The 27,518-nt window shown below is 35.8% G+C and overlaps 1 protein-coding gene across 2 annotated transcripts in view; it reads right to left on the bottom strand.

The window, feature by feature from the left end:
• The window catches only part of CENPE (centromere protein E), a 29,113-nt gene extending 1,595 nt beyond the window's left edge, over positions 1 to 27,518 (bottom strand). The window contains exons 1-32 of one of the 2 annotated variants that reach the window (XM_027677116.1): positions 27,452 to 27,518; positions 25,883 to 25,934; positions 24,985 to 25,072; positions 24,669 to 24,795; positions 23,879 to 23,998; positions 22,435 to 22,593; positions 21,931 to 22,075; positions 20,623 to 20,717; positions 20,241 to 20,297; positions 19,993 to 20,160; positions 17,935 to 18,009; positions 17,568 to 17,687; positions 17,324 to 17,458; positions 16,533 to 16,710; positions 15,922 to 16,076; positions 14,676 to 14,990; positions 13,574 to 13,885; positions 13,221 to 13,379; positions 12,232 to 12,423; positions 11,031 to 11,315; positions 10,766 to 10,924; positions 9,628 to 9,870; positions 8,538 to 8,738; positions 8,309 to 8,455; positions 6,688 to 6,900; positions 5,243 to 5,452; positions 4,529 to 4,738; positions 3,161 to 3,382; positions 2,331 to 2,534; positions 1,668 to 1,780; positions 1,068 to 1,165; positions 347 to 506 (exon numbers count right to left, since the gene is read on the bottom strand). In XM_027677116.1, the coding sequence (XP_027532917.1) occupies positions 347 to 506; positions 1,068 to 1,165; positions 1,668 to 1,780; positions 2,331 to 2,534; positions 3,161 to 3,382; positions 4,529 to 4,738; positions 5,243 to 5,452; positions 6,688 to 6,900; positions 8,309 to 8,455; positions 8,538 to 8,738; positions 9,628 to 9,870; positions 10,766 to 10,924; positions 11,031 to 11,315; positions 12,232 to 12,423; positions 13,221 to 13,379; positions 13,574 to 13,885; positions 14,676 to 14,990; positions 15,922 to 16,076; positions 16,533 to 16,710; positions 17,324 to 17,458; positions 17,568 to 17,687; positions 17,935 to 18,009; positions 19,993 to 20,160; positions 20,241 to 20,297; positions 20,623 to 20,717; positions 21,931 to 22,075; positions 22,435 to 22,593; positions 23,879 to 23,998; positions 24,669 to 24,795; positions 24,985 to 25,072; positions 25,883 to 25,934; positions 27,452 to 27,466 (5,132 nt within the window). In that variant the 5' untranslated portion in view covers positions 27,467 to 27,518. Of the gene's footprint in view, positions 1 to 346; positions 507 to 1,067; positions 1,166 to 1,667; positions 1,781 to 2,330; positions 2,535 to 3,160; positions 3,383 to 4,528; positions 4,739 to 5,242; positions 5,453 to 6,687; positions 6,901 to 8,308; positions 8,456 to 8,537; positions 8,739 to 9,627; positions 9,871 to 10,765; positions 10,925 to 11,030; positions 11,316 to 12,213; positions 12,424 to 13,220; positions 13,380 to 13,573; positions 13,886 to 14,675; positions 14,991 to 15,921; positions 16,077 to 16,532; positions 16,711 to 17,323; positions 17,459 to 17,567; positions 17,688 to 17,934; positions 18,010 to 19,992; positions 20,161 to 20,240; positions 20,298 to 20,622; positions 20,718 to 21,930; positions 22,076 to 22,434; positions 22,594 to 23,878; positions 23,999 to 24,297; positions 24,391 to 24,668; positions 24,796 to 24,984; positions 25,073 to 25,882; positions 25,935 to 27,451 lie in introns of those variants that run through there. The other variant, XM_027677118.1, reaches the window with a different exon arrangement.

Raw genomic sequence — 27,518 nt, 5'->3', positions numbered from 1 at the left:
TCAGATGACATACTACAGACATGGCAATGCAATAGCTGTGTATCTTTCAGAGGAAATTTTTTTTTATTTTATTAAGCTAAAATTCCTCCCAGCATACAATTCAAGTGTATCTTCCAGCATTTAAGAGATTCTTATGAAAATAAGCAATTTAAAGTTCCAAAGCCATTTATGGCTTTATAAGCCATAAATCACTGGCTTTAAGTAAAAATTTATGAAGTGAAAAAATCTAGCAAATTTCAAATAATGATTAGTCACTTCTATAGGTGTCCCAGAAAGAAACACTAATGACATGCATGGTTAAATACAACAAATGTTTTGACATTTTGCTGGTCAGCTTTACACTTACCTTAGTAGAAGGTCATTTTGTTTCTTCAGGTGTAAGTTTTCTTTCTGTATCTTAGCTTGCTCAGATTTTAGCACGAGTATTTGTGTGCTCTGCACAATACCACTGCCACCACCACAAGTAAGGGGTATTTGGGATTGCTGAGGAGCTGCTTCTTTCAGCACTAGAAAAACAATTTTATACAGATGTGTGTGCGTTGTTTGGACAGGGCTTAAAACCAACTCAATATACTTTTTAGTCTATTCATTCTTGTGGTCTTATATGTAAAACCTCCCTAGGTTACAAGTGTCATTACAACAGCTATTATTTTTTCTACACAAACACACCTTCCAGTATTCCCACTGCCAGGGAGATACTAAGAAACATAAGATTCTTCATTGGGTCATTTAGAGTTAAAATAGTTTGTTTCAGGTATGTCATAACTATGACTAGAACTAGCTATTTTTATGTGCAGTCAGTCAAGGAAAAAATGGCAACGTGAGCTACGACCACAGCAGCTTGTCTCTCCACAAGTGCAAATGTGGCCAGAGAAGTAAACACAAGAACTGCTGTCATTCTAATGCAGTGTATCTGGAGCTAATGTAGTCTGCTTTCCATCTCATCTTTCAATGCACCCAATTCTCCTCATAGCCTTTGAGATACAAGGCCTGCACCTCAATCTCGTCTTTATCATATAACCTTAAAACTTAATGTCAAGAGTCCCCTCTATTTATCTTGAATTTACCAGTAACATCTTGGTCTTGGTGTGCTCTTCTGAGTTCTTCTTTTAGCTTTGTTAACTCTTGTTCTCGGTGTTCTGACAGAGCTTTATAATTAGCAAGTCTATGAGGCAGGAAGGGAGGAAAAAACCCAAAACAGAAAACCTCAGTTAATAGTTATTACAGTTGCAGAAGAGCTAGTTTGAATTCCAATGAGCTGTCAAATAGAAGACATACCCAAGTTACACAAGAAGAACTACATAAACCTGGTTGTCAGTTAGATTTTAGGTAAAGTGCACAAACCCAAAAATTGGACTAATTATTCTCTGTGTATCCCTTCTCTCTAGTGAATTAGAGAAAGCTTTCAATTACTGCTTTCCCCTTGCCTTCTTTTGTCAGAACAGTTATTTCATTTACGGCTGAACATGGTTGGTTGAGAAATTTTGGTGGGTGTATAGGGAAGGAGTTGTGTAAGCAACCTAAGGTGCATATAGATTTTACCTTCTCTGGAATCTAGACACAATAAAAACCTATGACAGCTAAAGCTTAATGCTTACTTCTTATTATGTGGGAAAATAGAGAAGCAGAAGCTAAGAACGAAGTAGCAACATAAAATTTGAACTTACTTCATTTCAAAAAAGTTGGATTGTTTCATTCTTTCCATATCACATTTTACCAATTGTGTTTTGAGATGATCAAGTTCTTCTTTGTACAACTCAGAACCTTTATCTAATTTTGCCTGAAATGAAAATATTTAGTACAAAGAAAGGCTTACTTAACAATGAAATTAAGGGTTGTTTACCTTGTATCTTTACTATGATCTGCTAGATTTTGCAGGACAAGAATGGGAGCAGGAAGTTACTTTCACTAAGGTGGCCCACATTACCAACTAGCACTAGAGTAGCAGTTGGTATCCTACTCTCATGTATTACATGCGATCATATTTTAGTCTGGGAATTTTGGACTAGCGTGCAAATGAATTACATTGAAAAAGCAGATCAGGCTTCAGTTTAAAAGTTTTAAATTTTTTTAGAACGTTTCACAAATGCATTACAGATAAATTTACCTTCTAATATTATAATATGGGTTGTAAATTTTGCCTCTGAAGGTTGCGCTGGTAGAATATGAAACTGCATGCAAAACATGCAAGTAGAGTGTTTTACTCTAGGAATGCCATACAGAACAATACGTTGAATTTAGAGCACTATGTTTCATCTACAGCTGTTCTCAAGCATGCTTTTTGTCTTTCATCAGAGGAAAATGAGAATAGTAAAGTATTTTGCTCATACCTGAAGACTCTGATTCTCTGTTAAGGCAGTCTTGAGGCACTTATCCATCTCATTCAGTTTGGCTTGCAGTTGGGTGAGCTCACTTGTCTCTGTTTTTATACTTATCTGTGCTTGTAACTTGTTTATTCTGTCATCTTTCTCTTTGACATTTTCTCCTACTTCATTTATTACATTTTCTAACTTCTGAATTTTTACTTCCATAGCCTATTGAGATATATCAATCAGTTATGAGTAGTTATGTCAAGAGACAGTAGCTGTAACAGCACACAGTCATATTCTTAGCAAAACCAAAAAACCCAAAACACACAAAAAATCCAACACTACAGGCTCAATGGCAACTCTTTGTGTCTAGATCATTATTTTGTGTCCCCTTTTAACAGTCTGGAACACTCAAGTCTAAGAAAAGAAAAAAGGTTTTGAAGAAGGGTAACTGTGACAAAAAAGCTAGGAAAGAAAAAATGAGTCCTCAATTCCTGTGATTAGAGAGAACTTTTCTCCAGCTTTGCGTTTGACATAGTGAATACCATATACTTACAGGAAGCATCCAGAATATCACACTACTAAAATCAATACTTCAAAACCAAACGAAAACATTTCATATGAGTTTCTAAACTGACATCTATTTGTGTACAGAAATCAGGTAATTAAAATGCTCACATTATAGGCAAGAGGTCAAATAAATAAAAAAACAACTAAAATGTACACTCTGGGCCAATGTATTGTGGTGGCACAGATATATAGTTGCCAATCAATCTTTATTTTCAGTTTGGAGTACTCTCACTTAGAAAGCAAGCATCAAAGAAGTTTTCCTTAGAAACAAGCATTGGTACCTTTACATTTTGTTCTGCAGCCTTTAATTTATTATGAAGCCTATAGTTTTCTTCTTTTAACATGAGACTGGTAGAGCTATCAGGGGCCAGGTTTTCTTTTAGAGTGTTTAGATCCTGAAGCAACTCTTCATTTTTCTCTTTTCTCTGTTTCAATTCAACATCAGCATTTTTACTGTCATTGGAAGTTCTGGCATCCAGTTCTGAAGAAAGCTGAAGGAGCATCTGCAGTAGCATCATAGAGATAAAATTTTAAATAATTTCTAAATCAGCTAGAAATAAGGCAAGTAAAAAAAACAGGAAGTATCTTGGCCTGTATTAATTTCACATTCTTGTTTCAGTGTCCCATTTGAAAATGCTTGCTATCAGAAATGTAATCACTAACACTCATAAAGAACAGTTTCGTTTCCAAAAGAGAAGATGATAGTACATTGCAGGATTACCAGTGTTTCTGTGTTAACTCAAGCACTATTACAGAAACAAAGGAATATCTTAGAAAGACTTCTTGAATATCAGTAATAGAAAGAAACACAATTATTCAGAATTCTTTGCTACAACATAGTCACTGAGTGAAGAAAGTTAAGCCGTTTTAGAGGAAAAATACACATTGGGCTATTCTAGAAACACATATATTTAATATGTCAGACAAAGAAAAACTTCACACTTGTCAGGAAATTACAAATATACGAGATTTCTGTTTGTTTGTTACAAGTTTTGATCCACAAGCTTTTTTCCAAAAAGCTTGCCAACACTGGGAAATCCTGATGAAGTCAAGACTGGCTATTGATTCTACAGAAGAAACTTTTTAAAACAGGCTAAACTTAACATTTAATCAGAAAGATGACATCTCATGAAATCCTGTTCATGATGCACTTAACCCTGAAAAATGGTGTCTTATTTTCCAAAGAGGGCAAGAAGTAAGAAGAAAGAAAAGAGAAAGGAAGGCTGCACTACCTCTAGAACAACTTGACTTTTTGAAATTAGAAAAGTGTAATATGAATTACAATTGAGTTTTAAAAATGGCTAAAGTAGTTTTGATGAAGTTTGGCAAGCAAAGCTATATAACGATTTTGAACCTACAGTTTCCAGAATTCAGATTAAGACGACCCCGAATAAACAAGTCCACCACCCCTCCCATTTATTGCCTAGAAAGTCCTTTACAAAGCAAGTTTCCAAGTTTGGATGCATGAGGAAATCTCTAAAAATCTTCTAAGTACTCTTACATCTTATAGTAAAGTAAGAGTATAGTAAGTGTTGATAATAAATGAATAATCATTCAAGAGCCTTTGTGTGTTTTGTTTTCAATCAGATTAGGCATTTACAGAGTGCTTATACCAAATACATTTCTGATTTTATAACATTTAATTTTACCTTTACTTTAGGAGTCCAGAAGTTAATGACTTGCAAAAGTCTTTCAGTATCTTTCTTTAACTCTTCTTCCAGTTCCTCTGCATTACAGTGAGTTCCTGAACAAGCTTCCCAGAACTGTACTGTTTCTTTTCTAGCACTTTCTTGCTGCTGTAACTCTGACTCTATACAGAGAAGTTCACTTTCCATTTCTGATACATCTTTGAGAATGCTCTTAAAAAAGGGAATTAAAATTTAAATATCACTTTGATAACTGTATGTCTAAATATACATTCTGTCCTCTTAGCTATCAATACAGCAGGAAGTCTGTTTTAGCATCTATTTATCATATAAAAGGAGTTTTGCTATACATTACACCCTACTGGGAAAACGAGAAGACAATCTGCATTGCTGGGGCAGGTGGGAAGGGAAAAAGTAAAAGTTGATTTCATTGTTTTAGAAGTCACGTTGGTACTGGGCAGTATGTATTTTACAGGACAAATGAGTAAATAACATTCCCACTATTTTCTAACCTATTAATTTTATTTTCAGCCAGTTTACAAAATGGAATCTTCACATTATAGAACTAGTAGCATAGAAAAATACTAACACAATTCCTTCATCCTCCTTAAGTGAAGTCTTAACAGATAAACCTAATGCCATTAGATGAGCACCACCACATCACCCTACGCCTTGAAAGATGAAGTCTTTAATATCTGAATTTCTTTCAAATATTACCTCTGCATCCAAGTGGAGACTCTGCAGCCCTTCACTGATGTTTAATTCTTGAGACGGTATTTCATTCTGGTTCAAATGGATCTTTCTGAGATACTGAATCTCAGCTTGTAGATGATCTTGTCTTTTTTTTTCCTCAAGCAATTCCATTTTATACTTGTTAACCATAGTATGATAGTCTCTTTCCTTAGTGCAGACACGACCGAACATAAACTGTTGTAGAAGCACAGGATGTATCAGTGAGCATGCTTTAAAACAGTACCCTGCATCCAGCTAAAATTCCATACTTTACAATTTATTCTATTTACTCTCCAAGCCTGCAGGTGTCCAGAATAATTAACACATGATTAAGAAAATTAGGTTCATGTGTTTTATAGCAATGGCATATAAGACTTTCAGCTGAGACAGCATTTTTCAAGTATACCATTTCTCGTAGACTCCGAAAAAGGCCAAAAAGTCTAAAAGGCTCCAGACAGCCTTCCATGAATCTCAACTTTGAAAAGCAAACTAATTTTTGCAATATTTATTTCCTCTTAGAGTTATGAAAGGTACAGATGATCTATGAGAATAATATCAGTGTGATGATTAAAAAATTTTGTTCTAGTTGAGATTACTGGTTTAATGTCTTAAACACCTTTAACCATAAAAAGTTAAAAGCCATCTACAGGGAAAAAAAAGAAAACAATCAAACCTAAAACCCCTACTTGGAGTTATAAAATAAGGCTATTTGGATTATTAGTTCAGCTTCTTAGTTAATGGATATCTATAGACATGACTGACTCTCAAGATCATGTCCAGTGTCTTTTGTAAACTGGACATGAACCTTGCCCCCTCTCCCCAGGCCCATCCATGTTTCCCTCCCCCCAACCAACAAAACCCCAACACTTAATATTTCATGGTAAATAAAGAAACAGAAAAAATATTATCATTTACGGTACTTCTGCATATGATAACAGGAATACTCTCCCAATTAACCTTAACTTTTTTCTGATAATTATAGTTCAATGAAGAAACTGATTCCAATTTGGGGAAGGTCTGCAAGACTATAAAATCAAACTACTTGTCTAGTTTTGCAGAGTAAACGTGCATCTTCAAGGCAAGCTTACACATCTCTTTCTCCCACAAAGAAATACACTATAAGTCATCTATAATTTGATTTACAGAGTACAGAAAAAAATTTCAATTCCTAATTAAAGTGGAATAATATTAATGAAATAATACTGTGCAAAGCAGCTGAACTACAGTCAAAAACTAAGATTGATTAACATAACTATGCAGTTCCAGTTGTCTAAGATTGTAAAGCATTTACTACTATCACCTTATTTTCTACAATATATGGATTCACAAAAATCAAAGCTATAGTACATAAAATCCTAGCTGTCAATATTGAGAACTTATTAAAAAAAACAACCAAACTCAAGCAATATGAAGCATCCACATCTTGGTACCTTCACTTTGTTCAATAAACTCTGGAGATGACCATTAAGTTTCTCATTTTCAGTTTGAAGTCTTTTGACTTGTTTACTCTGTACCAAGGAAAGCTGAGGCAGTATCACAGCTATCAGCGCTTTCTGACTATTCAGTTCACTCTTCAGCTTAAGAGACACTGTAGAGAGGCATTCACACCTCTTCCCCATATTTGAGAATTTCTCAAGAAGCTCCTAAATGCAAGTGAAACAAATTAATTCATTCACAATAAGGGAAAGCGTGATTAGCTATAAACAGAAGCTTAAAATAAACGACCAGACTCCAGAACTAACCTCTACAGTATGTATTGGTTTTAGAACAGAAAAGTTAATAGGACTAAGACTTCAGTTTTGACTTGCCACAGGGATATGACAAAAACACTAGGCTAGGCACAAAAGCAGAAAATTTCTTAGTCTCCCAGCAAGTCATTTCACAAACTCAAATTATTTTCATGGTTTAGATTGCCCAGCCACATCCAGACTTGTAGATCAGGCCTCAAATAAAATTGTTGCCTGTTCACAAGTTTGTCAGCTGGCCTTGTCTCAGGGTGGGCTCCCAAGTTATTCACTTGGTCCTTTGTCAAAGGAAAGAGATCATAAAATTGTTCCTAGCACTTTGCCATAAAAAGAAAGGTGTGATCAAGCAGCGAGCAGGATGAGGAATGCAACAGGCTTGAAGGTACTCCCAGTAAAGTGCAACTCAAGTATCACCTCTCAAGCTACCTTATACATTTTAAAGTATAAAACTCCTTTGGCATACTCCCTCCATCGTTGGTTTTTAATTGAAAGAACCAGGATTCACCAGATTTAACTCTTTACCCCACAGGAAAAACACTGGAACTGACATATGCTCTGCATCCAACAAGAGCAAGTACCAGATACTTGAGAAAACTGTCCAAGAAAGAGGTAGACAAGATCCTACCTATTACAGAAGTCAAAAGGGAAGAGTGCCATTAAAAGGGATCAATTGATGTTTACTTCCCTCATTCTTAGCTCCCTACTGCTGATGTAGGATAGAGACGGAGAAAGCTACATGTGATTGATTTTTGCAATTTGGTTCTTTACTTTTGTTGTTAACTGAAGCAGCACTCAGGGCTCCTCTAGCATGTATAGAATGATGCCTGAATCTGCTGCACAGACATATAGTCTGGAGTATAATAGTACCGTACTTTAAAACTCATAAATCCTGGTTTATTTTGGCTTTCAGTACGTTAATAGTACTTCTCATATCTGTGTGAAAGTGTACTCAGGATAGTAAACTAACAAAAGGTCTGAGGATTTACAAGAGTTAATTTATTTGAAGCCAATTTATTATTTGATGGGGAGTAATGGAAGGGAGCATTTGGGGGCATTTTGCAAAAAATTGGGGTTACTGGACAGTAATGAAAGCAAGTAAGATGTTCTGTGAACATTAAATTGAACTTTTCAGTTGAGACAAGATATGCAATCACTGAACAGCAACAGCAAATCAACTGATCCCATGGTTTGCAGCTCAGCAAGATATGCAAACCATTTTATATGTAATACAAGAGGTTTATGCTCCAAGACAAGGGGCATTAAGATTTTACATGCATCCTTAGAAGAATCAGAGAAATAAGTTTACCTTAATGTGCAAGCTTTTTTCCTTCAGGCTGTCATCAGCCACCTGCTCTGCAATAACCACTGGGTTTACCGGAATGGATATATCATTCAGGTTTCTCTGCTTCAGTTGGTCTAAAGCACGTTCCAGTTTTGCATTTGTTTCAACACACTAAAATAAAGCCATACATATTTAAGTACCATTCAAGAAGAGAATTTATGAGTAACTTAGATATGCAAATTGCAACACCCACCATCTCACAATTTCTTTGCAATTCTGTCTTGAGCTGGTCCCGCTCAGTCCTGACGTCCTGAAGAAGTTTTTGTAGCTCATCTTTTTCTTGATTAACTGATGCGATTTGTTCTCTAAGCTGGAAAGAGTGACTAGTTCTTTCAGCTAATAACTGGTCTTTTTCACGTGATACACTATTTAGCGTGTCAGTTAACTGTTGAATCTACAATAAATAGTGGAGAAAAAGAAACAAATTACAATTACAATTTGATAGCCATGGTCTGAATACTCCCCTATGAAGTACTCAGATCAGTTGTGTCAAATACAAAGAACACAACTTCCAATAACTAAAATTCACATTAACAGCAAGAGAAGTTTAAAAATAATTTTGCTGTCCCAATAAGTCAGAAAAAGAAATTCTAAAGAAAAGGAGTAACCTGACACCCAGAGAACTCTTAGTCAACTTTGGTGTTCTGTAAAGCAAGAAAGCAAATGAAAAGGCAGTCAACATATGTCCATATCAAAAGAAAATTAAAAGAAATAGAAGATAAGCATAAAAGATGGACATTGGATTTGTCTTTATATTTGCTCTAATGAACAGTAACATTTCCTAATCTGAAGCAATCCTCAATCATACTTTCTGATCAACAAAGGAAGAGTCTAAGGAGTGAAGACTGCAAAAAGACTGAATTGGCAAGAGCTGAGTGCAAGACTCTCGAACTTTATCTGTTATATAGAAAGGTTGCAAAGCACTAAGGATTCCAAATCCGCTTAGGTTCATGCTGTCTACACAGTGCCTTTTAAAGTCAAAATACATGTCCAATTACTGATCATTATATTAAAACTGACACATTTGATAAATTGGCATTTGTTCCAAAGCACTGACAAACCCAACTGGTTACCAAGCTGAGACAAATTAAGGATGCTATTTCTAAATATCAGTAGAGAAACTTGTGCAAAATCCTTTGCCCGTGTTCATGATTGTTTAGCAACCATAAAAATGACGTGCTGAGAACTAAAATTTAAACAGGTTTTGTGTTGATCAAAAGTTCAGCACATCAGTAATAAAACATCAGAAGACAAAATAGCCACTAAATCCAAAAACCCTTCACCTTGCTTGTAAGGCTGTCCTCCAAAATCTCTGACCGTCTCTGAACCTTTAACAAATGTTCTTCCCTTTCTTTACAAGTCTCCACCATTTGTTGTAGCTCATCTTTCTCCTTATTAAGTACAGTGATTTTCTCAAGCTGCTGACAAACTTGCTCACTCATTGTCCTTTCAATTTGTTCTTTTTCTGCCAGTAGCTTGCCATATTCAGATGAGACATGAGTCAGGCTTTCAGTTACTTCAGTGAGCTGGAAAGAACAAATCAAACCCAGTATTAATATTTCTAATCATCAGTAGTGTGGGTAGAATTAATTTGATAGTTTGGAGAAAAACCAACCAGCAACATTCCAAGTTCCTAAATTTTCTTGTCCCACTAATCAGGTTCTGATCTGAGTGTTATTGGATCATGTTTCCTAAGTGTTATTTGCACATATGGGTTGTTATAACAGGATTATTATACAGAAGACATGTCCATTAGATTCCTGCTGTAATAAGCAAAACCAATATAACAGTTTTCTTAAAAGTCAACAAAATTGCAGTGCTTCTGTCTCATTGAGAGTCAAAAGTGCATGTGGGAAAACCTACAGGCCGTTCTAATTCCATAAAAATGTCTCCATTGCTGTATCCACACCAGATAGAAGACATTACCACATGTAAGAATGAACCCTAAAAGCCTAAAAGCTTAAGACATGAAAAGAATAAGTAGACAGGAAATTTGTAATAGTGCAACAAGTAAAGCTTGAGCTAAACTGCCTTAAAGTTGCTCAAGGCTCCTCAGAGCTACATAGCTAAAATACATTATTAAAATTTTAAAAAATTTAGGACTGGGAAAATGCATTGAGGTTCAAAGTGCAGTATTGATGGCAAAATATATTCTGTCATTCAGCACTAAGACATATTTAGTTATAAATAAAGGTGGTAGGTTGCAGGTCAAATTGCATTCGATCATCCTTTCCCTGCCTCTGTTTTCATGGAATTCTTTTGAGAAGCAGTACACAAAGGGCAAACACAAAAGAAAGGAAAAACTATCATTTAAGTTTCATTATTTACATTTACTGGACCCCTGCAAACTGAAGTCTGCAGAAGAGATGGGTTGCCATACATGATGGAATTTTTAGTTTACTTGACAAAACTCTTTCTGACCTTCTGCTGCAGTTCATCAGTTTTTTCCTCTAATGCCTCTTGCGCTTTCGAGAGTTGATTTTCTTTCTCCGAAATGTTTTCTTTCAGCTCCACAATAGTCTCCTGATGTTGTCCAAGAGATCTGTGAGTACACTGCAACTCTTCCTGCATTTCTGAATTCTTTGGACACAATTGAAGTACATTAACACCTGAACAACACTTCCAAAATCGAAGGCAGAAGTTTACTAAAGCTATTATCCTACAGGAACAGGACTGGTTTTATTACCTTTCTTATTGTCTCCTGTACAGTTTCTCTTAGCTGGTCTCTCTCGTTCTGGAGGTTTTCCAGTTGCATTTTAAGATCATGCTCTTCTCTTTCTGTCTGGGTGCTCACTTCCTGACAGTCATGCAGTTTTGGAATAAAATCTCTTCTCCCCATTTTTTCAGATTCTCCTTGGCATTCACTGGCCTTTGCTTCCTCCATTTCCTGCAATTTCCTTTGTGCCTGGCTGAGCTCTTCCCTCAGAACAAGTAACTCTTGCTCAAGAGATTTTTCTTGGACCTGTGGTACCTATTTTATGCAAAGATAGATGTCAATACATTTAGGAAAGTAGTTTAACAGAAGTATACCTGAGCTTTGACATGTGGAGTATGTAAAATAAAGGTGCTGTCTTAGAGAGATTTGTGGCTTTCTTAGAATAATAAAATTTGTCTGAACACCACATGCAATTCAAGTTTTTTGAAATAAGAGACATGTAAAAATAAGATTTGAAGCAAGGACTTCTGAAACAAATTACCAGAAGCAGAATTTCATTGTCATAATTTAAGCATGGGGTGAACAACAACAATGATGAAAACAAAAACACCCAACAAATCCCTTCCCCTCCCAAAACTGGAGATCTTATCTGTATTTCTAGTCTCAGCAGTAGTTTACAATAATGTCAGGACAATTATTTACTGGAAATTTGTCCACTCTCCATGTTAAAATGGATGCACATACTTTACTTTTTTTGTTTTGAAGTCTATCTATCTATCAATCTGTCTATTCATCTACACAGACACAAGTGCAATCGGCATATCCAGTTACAGGAAGGGTTGGTTGCAATGTCCCTTTCACTGCCAGGAAAAGAGTCAGTTCTAGCTATGGTTTAGAAAGCAGAACCACCCATTCCAGACAAGCAGTTTCTAGCTTCAGATACTTAATTACAGAACCACATCCCTGTGCAGACCAATGCAGAACATCACCAACCTCTATCAAGTTAATACTCTATTCACAGTCTTATTCTACTACTACGTCTCCATATACACCAGTAAGGGTGGGGTAAATCGCAAGTAAACCATAATAAACCTCTTGTGTAATGTTGTACAGTCATGGTCTAGGACCCTTTTCTCCAATGTGTTTTGTAAATTATTTCACTGAGGTGAAAGTTTAAACAACATGCTCTCCATTACAGCCTCAGCATAATTACCCAAGTTCCTTCCCCAACCTCTTCTTTTTTCAGATGTAAACTGTCCAGCTTCTCTTGCAATGAGCGGTTCTCTTGTGTAAGGAAAATGATCTGTTCTTTTTGCTCCTGAAGCTGATCACTTTCTCTACAGCTGTGACTTTCTGATTTTTCCTCAGCAAGCTGATCTCTCTCTGATGTGATGATTTTCATTTCTTCTGTCATTTGTGAAATCTATAAAAAATATATGCAAGGACAGCATTTCTATCAGTTCAAAATTAAATGCAAAAGTTTTGTTTGATTCACTTTCCTACAGTATTTTTAACATCAAACCACTCTGACCAAACCAGAAAAGCTACAAACCCAAGTCTGTGGCCTTTGTCACCTGTTATATTTTAATTTCTAACCTTTTAGCAATATCTGCTGCAATATTGGCCCGATTTTTAAGTAAAAAAAAGTCTGAGAGGAAGAAGCCAAAGAAACCCATTTGGTTATAGTGTTGCATCTGTTCTAAACCACACAAATGCTGAATATGAAACCATTGACTTGCTGGCAGCTAATATACTTCAAGAAAAATCCCATTGCATGTACTGGCACAAAAACCAGTGGATCAGCTTTCTGCTATATGTTGGGAACTGAGTTGCCATTGCCAATCGCATTACACTTCTCAGTGGGACTGAGTGTTATAAATCATTTGCCTCATTCCTTCCCTTTAAGTAACTCTTATCTTCCACTTGCCATCAAATGCCAACACTCAAATCCACAACCAAGGGGCACACTAGTTAAGCAAAAGTTTATTAGAGTGTATTTTACAGCTTGAAGCTCTACAGAAACAGATCAGCAGCTGGTAAAGGTTTGGGTCAGGCAGTGCTATTTTCTTGCCCACTTGCTACCAAGGAGCTAGAAATTTTCTAGGAACATGCAGAAGTCTCTCTAAGAAGAGACTATAAGCAGGTTGACTGGTTTCTTCTCATGCTGTTGGAAAATACATTGAAAGCATTTTTATTTTAAATTATTACATAAAGTTTTACCCGTGTTTCGAGTTCTTTAATGGTCTTTCCTAGTGCCTCTTCAACACTCAAAATATGAGATTCTTTTTCAGAAATATATTTTTCCAACTTCTTGACAGTGGTCTGAGATTGCTTGAGAGAACTTTGCGTATTTCTCAGTTCTTCATGTGCCAAGATGTTCTTTAGAATACAAGAGAGAAAATCCACAAAGAAAATACAAATATTTTGCAATACTAGTAGGCATTCCTTGATTTAAAAATCCCACACAACCTGCCGCTCCCATGCTCCCCTAAATATGTCAATCCAGTTTATAGTGTTCTTATGCTCTTCCTCTTAACATGCATGGTCTATTTCTATAAGGGTAAAATTCCTACCATTGAAACAGTGTCCTTTATATCCTCTTTGAGTTGGTCTGTCTCAGCTTGGAGAGACTCTGCTTTTTGCTTCTGGTAATCTTTTTCTTGGGTTAGAGTTTTTATTTCTTCCTGACATTCAGTTAGCTGCTGAAGAACTGCCTGGATCTCTGAATCCTTAGCCTCCAGTCTCAATTCACTCATCCTTTCTTCCTCTTTTAATTGCTCCATTTCATTTAACTTCTGCTGAGTCCGAATAAAATCTTCTCTTAGCTCAAGAAGTTGTTTTTGTTCTGCTGTTTTTTCTTCCAGTTCTTTCATTTTGCTTGAGAGCTTTAGTTTGCAAAGGAAAAGGTCAGACATTTTCATTGTAATGTAGAACTCCATTATGTGCACATGTTCTCACAGAATCTTATATGAGCTTAGAAGGGCTGAGAGAGAGAAAGCTACTGCTTATACCCTTCCCCACATCAACAAACCATTTTTTAATGGAACTTTCTTGTGATTTCTTCTTAGAAGCAAAAGTCTTATGAAAACATAGCACCACACATGAAACTGTAGCATATTTTAGGAATTATCAAATCCATAGCTGGAATATGACAGACACACCAGTGCCCAAAGCTTTGTCAAAAATATGTATCTTTGGCTCCCTTTTTTTCTTAAATGTTTTCTTTAATACTTTTTTTTCCTTTCTAATGGCCAATTTCTGTAGCAATTCTCTTTGGTTTGAATATCTTGTGTTCTAAAAGGTCTCCAGTTCCCAGTGAGGAAACTTTGTTTCTATGACTTCATATAGAGAAGGTCAGAGTGGCATTAAAAAAAAAAAATTACATAATAAAGATATAACTTAAGAATGGGAAAAGAAGAATTAAAAGATCAAGTATGGAAGGAGAACCTGGAGCAATAGATACACTTCTTTGCCTACAGAGACCATTGAAAAACATAATCCTTCAACATTATACCCTTGGCATAGAATAAGTAATATCCACTCATGCTAGAGGAAATCAAGGATATTGTCATTTACAGCTTTAAGAGTACTCCTCCAGAAACTTTTTTCCTTTTTTCAATACTATGAGTTAATTTCCCGAGTCCTGTCTGTAAAAAGGAACATGGTGATACTGACCTCTAATTTAATTTCATCCAAAGTTGTTTTAGACTCTTGTGCTTCTTTAGAAAGACATTCTATTTGGAGCTTCATTTTTTCATTATTTTCTGATGTAGCTATATATTTTTGTTCCATTTCTTCATGAAGTTGTTTAAGTGCCACATATTCTTGATCAGACTTCATATATTTCAGTTGTGCATCTGCTAGATCATCTTTTGATTTTTCAATTTCTTCAGTCATGTGTTTAAGTTTAATTTCATTATCAGCTACTTCAGAAAGCAGCTTTTCATTTTCCAATTTTAATAAACATAACTCCTCACATTTTTCGAGAATCTGCCAACAGAAAAGCAATATTAATAGTATTTTCTCAATCAGTATTTGTCATAACTACTAAAAACCATGTACATATGCAGATATAGGAAATAAAGTACAGGCAAGCATATTTCAAAATACAGGCCCCTTCCAAATTCTGGACATCACTCCTCTAACTCTAGATATTCTTTACTACTTCTTTTTTCCTATGTCTGAGCTAAGACTGGACTTATCAATACTTTCTTCATGATACAGAGTTTATGAAGTTGTTACCATCTAATGAAGTTTTGTTGATTAGTGGAAGTAGACCACTGGATGGTTTGGAACTTTTTGCAAAGCGTTAATGAGCTTGTGAGATTACTTGCCCTGAATAGTTTTCATTGCACATACTTAGTAGCGGGTATTTAAGGACAAAGAAACCCAGAAAGTGTTTGCAAAGAAACCCCTTAAAACATATTTCCAGCACACTTAGTCTATTGAGCTTTGACCTGCCAGGAAACAAATAGTTTCCTCAAACATTTTCCACAATTTGCAAGGTAAATCTCTCACTTCTCAAGCAGCATTTCTGCTAAGAGATCTTGAAATTTTCTCTTTGCCCAAACTGACAAAAAAAAATCAGTTTTAGAATAGTATCCAGGATCAAACACCATTATATCTATACACTCAGTTATCAATAGTGACCATGGCAAATAGACACACAAATGTTGGACTAGAAAATCCAGATAAACTATAGTAGACTCTGACTAAATATGTGATCTTAAACTTATTCCTAGGTACAAATATTAAATACCTGAGAAACAATAATTTAACAAACTTAATTATAAAGTCTTAGGTTATTTGATTCAAGACAACTTTTGGCTTTAAAACTTCATATCCAAGAGGCCTCCATTAATACATTACCAGTCAAGTGCAATACAAAATAAAGAAAAAAAAGGTTAGGGTTTTTTTTTACCTCTTTCTTCTGCATCTCCACAGTATTTGGTAGAGACTGAAATTCTAACAGCTCGTTTACTTGTTTTTGTAGAAGTGCATTCTCTTTCAAAGCTTTTTCTAGTTCTCCTTTTAAGTCAGCTGACTTTTTTTCCAGCTCCATAGGAGTAAGCAAATCTAGAGAATTAGCAAATTTAGATTGATAAGTGAGTGCAAGAGAAGAAAAGCATATTTTAAAATAAGCAGAAGATTTATAATGCATTCTGGATGTCAGATAAGTATAATTCTAGAGAAGTATATTTTACAATGGCCAACAATTAAGCTCCTGGTCTGAATTTGGTCATCACCTGTTAGGTTGACATCCAGTTTATCTTATATTCTCCCCAACAGCCTTCACTAACTTGACCGTCTTTGTGCAAAACACAAAACATTCAATAAGTTGCAGTTTTCCAAACAGTTCAAGAACGTGCTAAAGCAGTTACTACATACCAGATACTCCAGTATTTTTATACTGACAGAATCTTTAGGTATTCAGGAAAACAAGAGCCGAAGTCTTCCCTGTCTCCCCCCTCCCCAAGACAAGAAAAAGGGAGGAAATGGGGTGAGGGGAAAAAGCACCAGCTGGAACAGTACCTTTTGGAACTTTACCCTCCAGCAGTGAAGTTAGTCTTAAGTTTTCTTGAAATACAGATTGCAACTCTCTCTGCAAGTCAGCTTGCATTTTTCGGTAACTGGCTTTTCCCGCTTCTATTTGGCTTTGATATAATTGAACATCCTTTTGCATTTGGTTGTGATTATTTAGGAGTTCATTCTTCAGGAAAACAATAAAACATGCAAGTCACACACAAAAGTCTACTTGCTTAACATTTAAATACTGCATCTGGTACATTTTTCTGTTGTCACTCTGAACAGCTTTGGCTTTGATAAATATGGCTGAATAAGCCAATATTTAACAACTGCATTCCTGTCAGAGCCCTCTCAGAAAACATACCTTAAAGGTCAGGGCTGTAACTGACCTTTTGTCAGTTTGTCTTTACTCCTTCAAAGCCCAAACTAAGCTGCATACCACTTTTGAGTTCACATCTCTTATTCTTTTTTGTTCTCTGGTAAAATGAAGTCTTGCGTTCTCGTAATGCCCTAAAAACTGTTCCTTTCCTGTGACCTTCTACTGGTAAACCTAAAACTAACCACCCACTCCTGTGGCAGAAGCCTTTATTTTCTTTTCATCTCTTTCCTGAAGACCTGTTTTCCATGAATTTCATAATAAAAACATTACTTAAGAGTATTTGGAGAAAGCTAATGACTTGTGCTTTCTTATGAAGCTTGTGCTCCACTACTCTGATTGCCTTCTTCACTAGTCTGGAAGCAGATAGGCCCATAACAGCATTTGGTACAGCTATAAATGCAGTTCAACAAGTACTTGCCATCTTCTCCTTCAGCTCCAAATTTTCAGTTCTGAGAAAAGCAGATTCTTTTTTGGCATCCAAGGCTATGGCTTCACTATCTAAGAGGGATTTATTCAGCTGCTGAATTTCCTCAATTAGTTTATCAGAATCTCCCTGAAAAATATTCAAAGAATTAAAAAGTTATATGGACATAATAAAGAAAATATGTTCATTACAATGTGGTTAAAATGTGAATACAACCCAGCAGAAAACTCAGATTTACCACTGAAAAAGATGTCTCTTTTTCCACTCTTGCTTTTTCTAATTCTTCCACACGATTCTCTAATATCTTTATTTTATTATCTTTCTCTTTCACCTGTTCCAATTGGGAATTTATTTCTGCCTAAAAGTTGAAGGAAAAAGAAAGAAGGAAGATTTTAGTGCCCAGTTTGGTTTTTCAGGTCAGAATTTATCAAAAACCTACACAGAAAGAGTTCATGGGTTTTAGACATATCCTCCTTTTAGCTGGTAAGACTAACCAAAGCCCAATGATGTCTATCGTGTCCACAGCAGATACAGTATTTCAAGATAGACAAATCAAGAACATTTCATACAATTCTTACTGCACGTGAATGCATGGAGAGGCTCACCTCAAGTTCCCCATTGTATGCTTCAGAATTTGAAAGTAGATTCTTTAAGTTGGTAATTTCATGCAGTAGTTGTATCTGTGGAGCAAATTGAAGCAAAATTGCAGAGGATGTTAGAAAGCACCCACACCAATAGTTTTTAGTTGCCAACACCATGAAAACAAGCAAGGTCTATCTTATATTTTCTTCTGTAGTAGTGGGCAAATCATATATACAGACACACATCTATTGAAACAGCTACAAAGCAAGATGCTACATATGCTTTCAAATGGATAGATGAGATGCAAAGCTCTGTTTTTAGCTTCCCAGTAATTAGAAAGGATTCAAGCTATCTACAATAGCTTGAGAAGCAAGAGCAATGTGAACAAAGCAATTAATGGAGAAATTGTACAGATAGGACACACATTCTAGTCATGTTAAGCAGCTTTTTGTGACACAGTGCAGTTATTTATGATTTAATCTATTCACTAACAGGAATGAGAAGGTGCCAAAATTGAAGTAAAGCAAGCCACAAACATTCAGTGGCATTCTCTGAAAGAAGGTACAAGTAGAAGACTAAATAGAAAGGCACTTCTGAAATTTAAGACCTCCTTTCTTTTGGTCTTTGTTAGAAAAGCTTTACAATAAGCACCCATCTACAAGTACTTCTGTATAGTCACAAGCATAGGTAACAAGAAAATCCAATCTGTAATTTTAACATCAGTGAAAAGCTTTAAAACAAATGCTCTCCTGTGAGTATTTCTATGCAATTTACTTTTATAAACTAATGGATTTCAACTAATGTATGTAGTGAAGTACGTGACCTTTCAGTATTGCTGTAATTAATCTACTACATGGGCATCAGTAAATGCTTACATTTTATGGACTGTATTCAGGTATCTGAAAACTTGAATCATTCAAAAAGCAATTCTTGTAATAGAGACTACTTTAGGACACTGCATCTGTATTAGATACAGTTTTCCATGCAAAGTTTTTGTGTAACCGAGGATTTGTTAAACATTGGGTAAGGCAGATAGCACAATTAATCCAGTATACAAAGGGTCTTCTAAAAAGAATCTTAGATACAAAATAAATTATAACATCTTACGGATCCATTTTCTTTAAGGTCCATAAATCTTTGCAGGGAACACAACGAAAATAAGCAGTGATTTTGTTAAATTGTAACCTGAAACAACACTGCAAGAGGAGGTAACAAACTTCAACCTTAGCGTCATGATCAGAGGATATTGAACAGTCTGTTGTGGACAAGTAAAGGCACCAGGAAAGAAATAGAATAATACATCCATTATTGGACTATTGTCTCAATACCTCAGGTTGCTGATTTTGGGTTTTCTTTGGGCATTAATTTATTTCACAGTCTAGCCTTTGGGCAGCTAGAACCTAATACAATTAATATGTATTTAAAGTTACAGAATCAGAGCATAAAACATTTGGACAAACAAGATACTCCACTAACTGCACAAGGAGGTGAAAAGAACTGAAAATCAGCATTTCCTATATCATAAGTTATCCAATAGATAGGTTTATGATTTCTCTGACTTCCTGGCACAAAATACGTTTCAATTTTCCAGACATTAGTATTCACACTATTATTTTAAAATATTTCATGATGAAGTTAAATAGTATGTTAAAAGTTAATGCTCACATAGTCCATGGATTACCAAAATCCAGAGCTATCTAGTAAACCAAGATGTTGTGCACAAGAAAGATGTGAAATATAGTTTAGCAATCACACCTTAACTTCAAAACAGTTCTAAAATGTATTTAAGCAGCAAAACAACTGTCTTACTCAAGTCTAGAGTGAAATTCAGATCATGTGTATATAAAAATAATATATAGATACATATCAACATACACACTAATATACATTTAACCACATACAAGTCTCCAAAAATTTGTCTGAATTTTACATTCCAAGTAAATCCAGTTTAAATCCTGGGTTCATTCATTCTGTTGGCAAATGTAGCTGTTTGTGAATCAACATCCAAGTCTATGTACACTGAATAAACTCTAGAAAACATTTGAGCATAGAGAATTCATATCTATTTCAATCCACCTTACCTCGCAATCTTTTTGTGTCTGTTTTTCCAGTGCTTCAAATTCATCTATTTCTTCTTTTTCCTTCAGTTTCTCCTTCATTTCATTTAATTCTGATTTCAACTGCTCATTTTCCAACACTACGTTATCCAGGTTAGCTTGCAGGACGCTGACCTTATTTTCAGCAACATCCTGAAGAAGCAGCACAGGAAACTTTAGAAGCTGTTGCTGGAATGTCAGTCTTATTTCTAGAAAATTCAGAACAGACCTACCTTTTTAAGTGCTATCGCTTCACAGAGTTGCACAGATTCTTCAAAGGCTTTTTGAGTCTAGGAAAAAGAATCACTCTCAATTAACAGATCTACAAGATCAAGTTGAGTATTATATTCTTTGTTGCTTGTCTTTTCACAGCTAGTCCTGTCTATATACCAAAGTTTACTGGATCATTTGCCACAAATGCATAGAAGCATAGAACCATCCCACAGCTTTGCAGAGATGTCCAAGAGACTTATTTTCTAACCAGTTATAATAATTCTGCAGACACATAGAATAATACCGGTATCCTACAGAACGGTAAGGTTGATCTTACTGAGAAGTATATTATGCATATATGCATATGCACAGTATTACAACTGAAATAGATTATGATGTTACCCAAGTCATTTTAGGTCCAGCGATCCATTCTACTTCTGAAGTTTGATCAGGAACCATCAGAGATTGGTTGTCACATTCAGAATTATCTAACATAGCTGAAAAGAAAGATGTATTAAAAAAAGTATGAGTAGATTTTAAACTAGACATCAAGAATTTTCTTATAAAACAACTTTAAGACATTGGAAACAGTCATTCAGTGGCAAAACATAGTACAACAAGTAGGAGTTCTGACTCATGATTTTCTGTTATGAAAGGGAACGCCACTGAAGTCCAGTTTCTACACTTACGCTGACCACCATATCACAAGCTAATGAATACTAAACCAAATCAAGAATCAACTTATTCTCTTTGGGAAATTAAGTAATGCAATGCTTGCAAACTTATCTATCTGGAATTTCACAGAACCATAGAATGTTTTGGGTTGGAAGGGACCTCAAAGACCATCTAGTTCCATCTCCCCTCCCCCTATGGCCAGGGACACCTTTCACTAGACCAGGTTGCTCAAAGCCCCATTCAACCTGGCCTTGAATGCTTCCAAGGGATGGGGCAACCACAACCTCTCTGGGCAACCTGTTCCAGTGCCTCACCACCCTCACAATTAAGAATTTTTTCCCAATATTCAATCTAAACCCACTCTCAGTTTAAAGCCATTCCCCCTTCTCCTATCACTACATGCCCTCTCCAGCTTTCCTGTGGGCCCCTTTCAGACCCTGGAAAGCCACAATAAGGTCACCCCAGGGCCTTCTCTTCTCCAGGCTGAACAATCCCAATTTTCTCAGCCTTTTCTCATAGGAGAGGTGCAGTGCTCCATGTCTATGATCATCTTTGTGGCCTTCTCTGGACTCGCTCCAGCAGGTCCATGTCTTTCCTGCGCTGGGGGCCCCAGAGCTGGACACAGCACTCCAGCTGGGGTCTCACGAGACCAGAGTAAAGGGAGGGGCAGAATGACTTCCCTTGACCTGCTGGTCATGCTACACATTATTTCACCTGGGATAGCAACTATGCTCCCACTTTTTTAAATAAAATGACCCTTATTTCCAACACAAGAATGACCATAATTAGTGTGCTAAATCCACTTCCCTTCCCAGCAGCATTCTTTTCTGGCAGATAAACGTGATTTCCTTACAGGCTACAGGCAACTTTCAAAACTGGGTTCATGGAATATTATTTAAGTACAGTGGCAATTAATTTAGCTTTCATATTGTTAAAAAATTGATTTGTTTTTAACTTAGATCTATTAAAAAGGGATTATTTCTGATTTCAAAGCTGCTTTGTAGACTTTCCTTATTTTTTCCTGAAGTTACTTACAATCCTCTGCATCTGGTAGTGCTGACAGAGATATTTTCATTTTTTTTGTTTCAGTCGGCACATCTTTTTCAACGTCTTCAAAATAGCTCACATTTGCCTGTTTTATTTTACCAGGAGCCCAAGTAACTCTTCTTCTTCTCTTGGCCTTTAAAAAAGCATTTACAGAAAAGTGATAAAAATCAAACCAGTAGGTAGAGAGTAAATGTTGCATTAGGCTAGTTCTGTAACAGTACCAGCAGCTAACTAGACAGGGTTTTGCAGTTTCCTCAAAATTTACAGCATGGTAGTTTGAAAGGAAAAGTGTCTGCAGTCTTTTCACTGCAAGGCAACACTGAATTATACTTGGAAGTTATTTTATAAGTTAGCCTTTTAAAAATACGGAAAAAAAAAGTGAAAACTGCTTATCATACTTATTCTTCATTGTCAATATAACCCTATGTATTTAATATTACCTTTCACAAAGTATTTCAGAGTCGTCAAGTAAGATCTAGAACAGGTGCTTACTTTAACATTGTCTTTTGAGGCAAAGGAAGCAGAGGTCACCAGCATCTCAGTTAAATTTCGTATCTTGTCTTCCTGTACTTTCTGGAGAGAATTTTTTTCTTCCAGCAGCTGGGCCAATTGGTCCTTTTCCATTGCATGAATTTGAGTCTTTGAAGACACCTTCCATAAAAAGAATATTAATCAAACTGACATTTTAAGAGCACAAACTACAGAAGAGACACAATTACTGATATTTAAAAACAACTACACACATATATTCTTTAAAACCTGGAAGAGGAGTTTTTAGTCTTTCATAATGAAACTAACAACTTAGTCTACAATTTACCTGCAGACTAAGTATTTAAAAGGGGTCAAAACTTCCAGAAACAATACAGCCTCAGATTTTTCTAGGCATAAAAAAAAAAGCATTCTTTCAAATATAACATAGATTAGATGACCTTCCCATGGTGCCAGAAGCCTGAAACTCTGTCAGAACTATGATTCAATTGTCAAGTAACAGCAAGCGACTCTAATGCACGGGGTCTCTTTAAATCCAAGTACTGAAAGTGTATTGTTTTAAAAGTAACAGCTGTTTTTTGACAACTTTATCATAAGCTTACAATGCTGTAGTCACAGCAAAGTCACATGGAATTTTCCAACAAACTTTTCTGTACTACTTTCCTCACTACTTACTATCTCAAAAGATAGCAAACATACTCCCAGGTGTAAATTAATTACCGTTAAAAATAAGAGGTCAGTTATTTTTCATGAATTTTTTTCTAAGGATAGTTATAATTTGCAACATATGTGCATACTTTGATTTTATTCACCAAAACAGTATGTTCAGCATTGTTTTTTTCCTGTGCTTTATGTTTTATCATCTATGCTTTAACAAGACTTGCAAGATTGCTCCACAACTACATAGATTGTTAGAGAAAGATGAACATATGAGAGATTACACTGTTTTGTGGGAAGGTACTATTGTTCATTTTCTAACTGTATCTTCTGACTTTACATGACCTAAGTTTTGCCAGTGATCTTAATGCAGTTGCAACTTCTTGCAACTCTAACTAAGGTTAAACACCAGTAAGGGGGAAAAAATATGGATTAAGTTCTGATCTTTAATGGACATTCAGTAACTTCTTATATTGCAATTAATTTTGATCTGTTAAAGTGTGCTATAATGCGTGACAAATTTCTATTTCTTAATTATATTAACCTAGTGAAAGAAAGCAATTCTCTTAGTTGATCTCAGTGTTAGCTTTCACAGATATATTGACTATCATCAGTTGTTCTAGACTATACATCACCTTTTCAATTTCTATTCTCTCAATAAAAATGACAAATATCACTTTAAACACTTTACCTACTCCTGCAAATTTAACTGCTTTTGGTTTAAAACAGGTAGTTTCCAAACAGCTATCAGTACTAAGGATAGAATAATTTTAAGAAGTTTATTACACACTTCTTCCAGCTGCTTTTTCAAATCCAGAATTTCTTTTCGGTATCTCTTCAGGAGGGCATCATCATCAAGTACTTCGTTGACTTTTGGTGTATTCTTCATTGCTTTGGCTGTATTGGCAAACTGGAAGAATATGCTCTCATGGGCAATAGTTCGAGAACAAATATTCTAAAAAGACTTATTCTGTCCCATTTTCCCAACAGAATTAAAGGGAGAGTTTATTAGATAAAGAGCAGCATATAATAGGGACACAAATATCGAAATTGGCTTATTTTTAATGTATTCTGAGATTTGAAAAGTAAGTTTTCTTTGCTTGATATTAATATCTAAAACATGAAGCATAACATTTAAGTAAATATATCCCAAGTTATTTTTATTTAATAAAAAGCTCAAAAGACCACCAAAAAGGAAGACAATCCTACCTAAAGAACAGTGTTCTTTAACAGTTCAATTATCCTCCTTTCCTGTAGTACCTGTCTAACATCTTGTGTTAGCAAAGACTTGTTCTAACTGTGTTTGGAAAAGGCAAATGAGAAGAGAGGTTATCTCCTGCCTGCAAGAGAAGGAGCTTTGTTCCAACTCCCAGGAAGCTCTGAGGTAGACAACCTATTACAAGATGATGGCTGGGAAAAGATTCTGTATACAAAACAAATATTTCAAATTCCGAGTCCACAGAAGCCCTTTAGAAGATCCAAGTCATTAAAGATCCATCAGATTACATTTTCCACCCCTCCCCTATCTACCACAAAGCCTCCAGTCAGAACAGTGCTGCAGAACAGGTGAGAAGCTTTACCTGAAGAGTACTGAGTGTTTCATCAAAAGAAACTGGAGTAATTGTACAGATAATAACAGTTTTAGCATTTCCTCCAAGGGAGTTCTGCAGAATTCGAGTCAGCTTGCTGTCTCTGTAATTTATGAAGCTAATGAAAAAGAGGAAAGAAAAAAAAAATCATTCAGATTTTTGCATAGAAAAAACTCACAGTAAATATATTTTCTAGAGATAACAGGTTATTTGAAACCGTTACCTACAAAATATTATAAATAAAGGATTTTAATTTCTTAGCTTAGTAGTGAGTTATCTTGTAACAGATGTATGAACAGTTGCTTACCCAGAAGGGTCATCACAAAGTTTTTTGATAACTTGACCCAGAATGAACAAGCTCCGATTTATATTGCAGCCTTCTTTCAATCGGACACCTAGGTACCACACAGTAATGTTTTTAATTATTATTATTATTTTAAATTTAAAACATTATTAAGATACATTTTCAACCTGTCAAGCTTGTGTGTTATGTTATGCTCAGAAGGATTATCTAAGAGTTGAATCTCAAGTGCCACAATGCACTATGGCCCATCAGCAGGCAGTATCAAATCCTTCATAATAGCCAAAAAGCATCGAAGTAAGAGAGTAATCACAAATGAACATTTGGAACCTTTACAAAGTAGCTGGTGCTATAAGAACTTTAATTTTGTTTCCTGTTTAAATTTTGCAATTGCAACATTAACATGCATAACAAACCAGCCTTAGATACAAGTTTTGGGCGAGTCATTCTTCATAAGAGAGAATATTTACTTGTGTCCCTCTCAGATCACTTTTTTCTGATAAAGACATTTTTGTGCAGCTTCATGCTGTCCATTTTAACAGCCAAGCTTCTCAATAGCTAAAGAACAAGCCATCTATTCCCTCTTCACCTTTATACACAAGTCCCTAAAAAGCTTCTAGTGATTTTGTTATTACAGGTGAATCTTCATTGAGTCATCTCCATTCTATTAGTTCAGTGCATGACTGTTGCCAGGCCTGCTACTCTAGAAAAGGAATATCAGTACTTAATTGTTTGCACTTTACAGCATTTACAGTATTTTTCTGAGTAGATCCTGCTCTACCAAGGGGAAAAGAGCTTATTTATAAACAATAAGTAACACAATAGCACATAATTTCCTATCATTGTCTCTTGTTAGGGTTAATTAACAGATATGGTCATCAGGAGAGCCCCATTTAACACTCACCTTCAGATCCTGTTTGACTAGCTCTTTCGCTGCCTGCCAGATCTACCAAGTTCTGCAAATTTATTAAATATTTCACAGGTTAGTTCTGAGTAAATTTAGTTTAAATCCTCTTAATTCTAGTTCTCGGCTAAGAATTTCATAAACTACAGTTACACTTAAAAAAACCCAAGAGGTCTGTCATTATTGGAAGTAATAAATAGCTGCTACACACACATAACCCATACTTTCAAGGTACAAAAGTACACGGAATAAGTTTGTATGAACTCTATTACACCACCCCAAACAGTATTTCAAACTTGCAGTGCAAGAACCCCTACTCTCAGTAACAAAAAGATAATACTTCTGTACTGAGAAACTGTGCTTAACTACTAATTCAAGCCATAGGAATCTTTCATGGAAAAAAGAGCCTAGATGAGATTATCTAGCACGCTGTCCTGAATCAGCTGTATGTCTCTCCTTGCCTGTCACTGTGGGGATACGGAAAAAAAAATTAAATACCAGAGGAAAAGGCTCACTCTGAATCTGGTTCAAAGTCAACTAGAACTTCACAACATCCCATAATGATTTGCTTGAGCAAGTAGCCCTCACTTTAGTTGGTTTTTGTTTCAGAAGGGCAAAATCCTGTACTAACTCCATCAAGCAGCAACAGACCAAAAAGGCCAAAAACCTCTCCCCTTACCCCAGGTAGTAAAGGTTAGTATAAGGTCAGGTGGAACAGGCCAAAAGGTAGGGGTGGTGTAAGAAGAGTAGATACCATAACTTATGGCAAGAAAAAAAAGGAGGTAGTAGCTTGCTGAGATAGTGCATGAGCAGTGTTTACTTTCAGACCCTGAGCTTTTTCACATGAAGCCAAAACAGAAAACTTTCCACAAAGCATGTGATTAATGCTATTGCCAGTTCCAAATAAGAGTGCTTTTGCAGATTTTAGCAAGCTCAAATGGTTTCATATTGATTCCATTCCTCCAGTTGTTTCAGATTATTTTCTGAGAATCAAGAAAAGGCTCTAGAGAAGGCTTCTGAAACCATAAGGTTCCCCTAGAGATCAGCAGTTGTATTCCCCCCAGTTTATGATACTTCATATACCAATAATCCACCAAAGAGATGCTAAGAGGGGTTACTTGTGAAAAAAATGAATCTTCTGGTCATTGCAGCTGCAGGGCAAATGTTCTTTTAACAACAAATAAATTTGAGGATAAGAGAAGTCTTAAAGTTACCCATTTTACAAGTTATTTCACTGAGCTTGTGGGTGGTCAGAAACAATTGTAGGGGAAGATGTACTTAACAAAATGCAAGAGCACTCTGACATAGCCCCTTCCGCTCCTGGAAGGGCTATGTAACACTCCCCAATCCAGCATAAGTAATTCCCATGTCAGCATTTCCTTTGGTGGGAAGCTATCCTCTAGGTAACACCCCAGGAGTCTCCCTCTATACTTAAGAAACGTCTGCTAAAAGTTAACAAAGAAGCATATTTGTAAGTCATTATGAAGTATCATTATTCTCTCAAACAAGTGGTAACAGTAAATTCTCTCGCTAAGCTGTACTGTGAGAAACCATTAAATAGACACTTACCAAGTGGGAAACCATGACTGCTCCATCACAGTTTGCATTTGCAGGGTCACTTCGTTCTCTGCTTTCA

The sequence above is a fragment of the Neopelma chrysocephalum genome, unplaced genomic scaffold, assembly GCF_003984885.1.
Source record: "Neopelma chrysocephalum unplaced genomic scaffold, ASM398488v2 Primary Assembly neopelma1_42b, whole genome shotgun sequence".
In the NCBI taxonomy this organism is placed as follows: Eukaryota; Metazoa; Chordata; class Aves; order Passeriformes; family Pipridae; genus Neopelma; species Neopelma chrysocephalum.
This window is presented reverse-complemented; position numbering and strand designations above follow the sequence as displayed.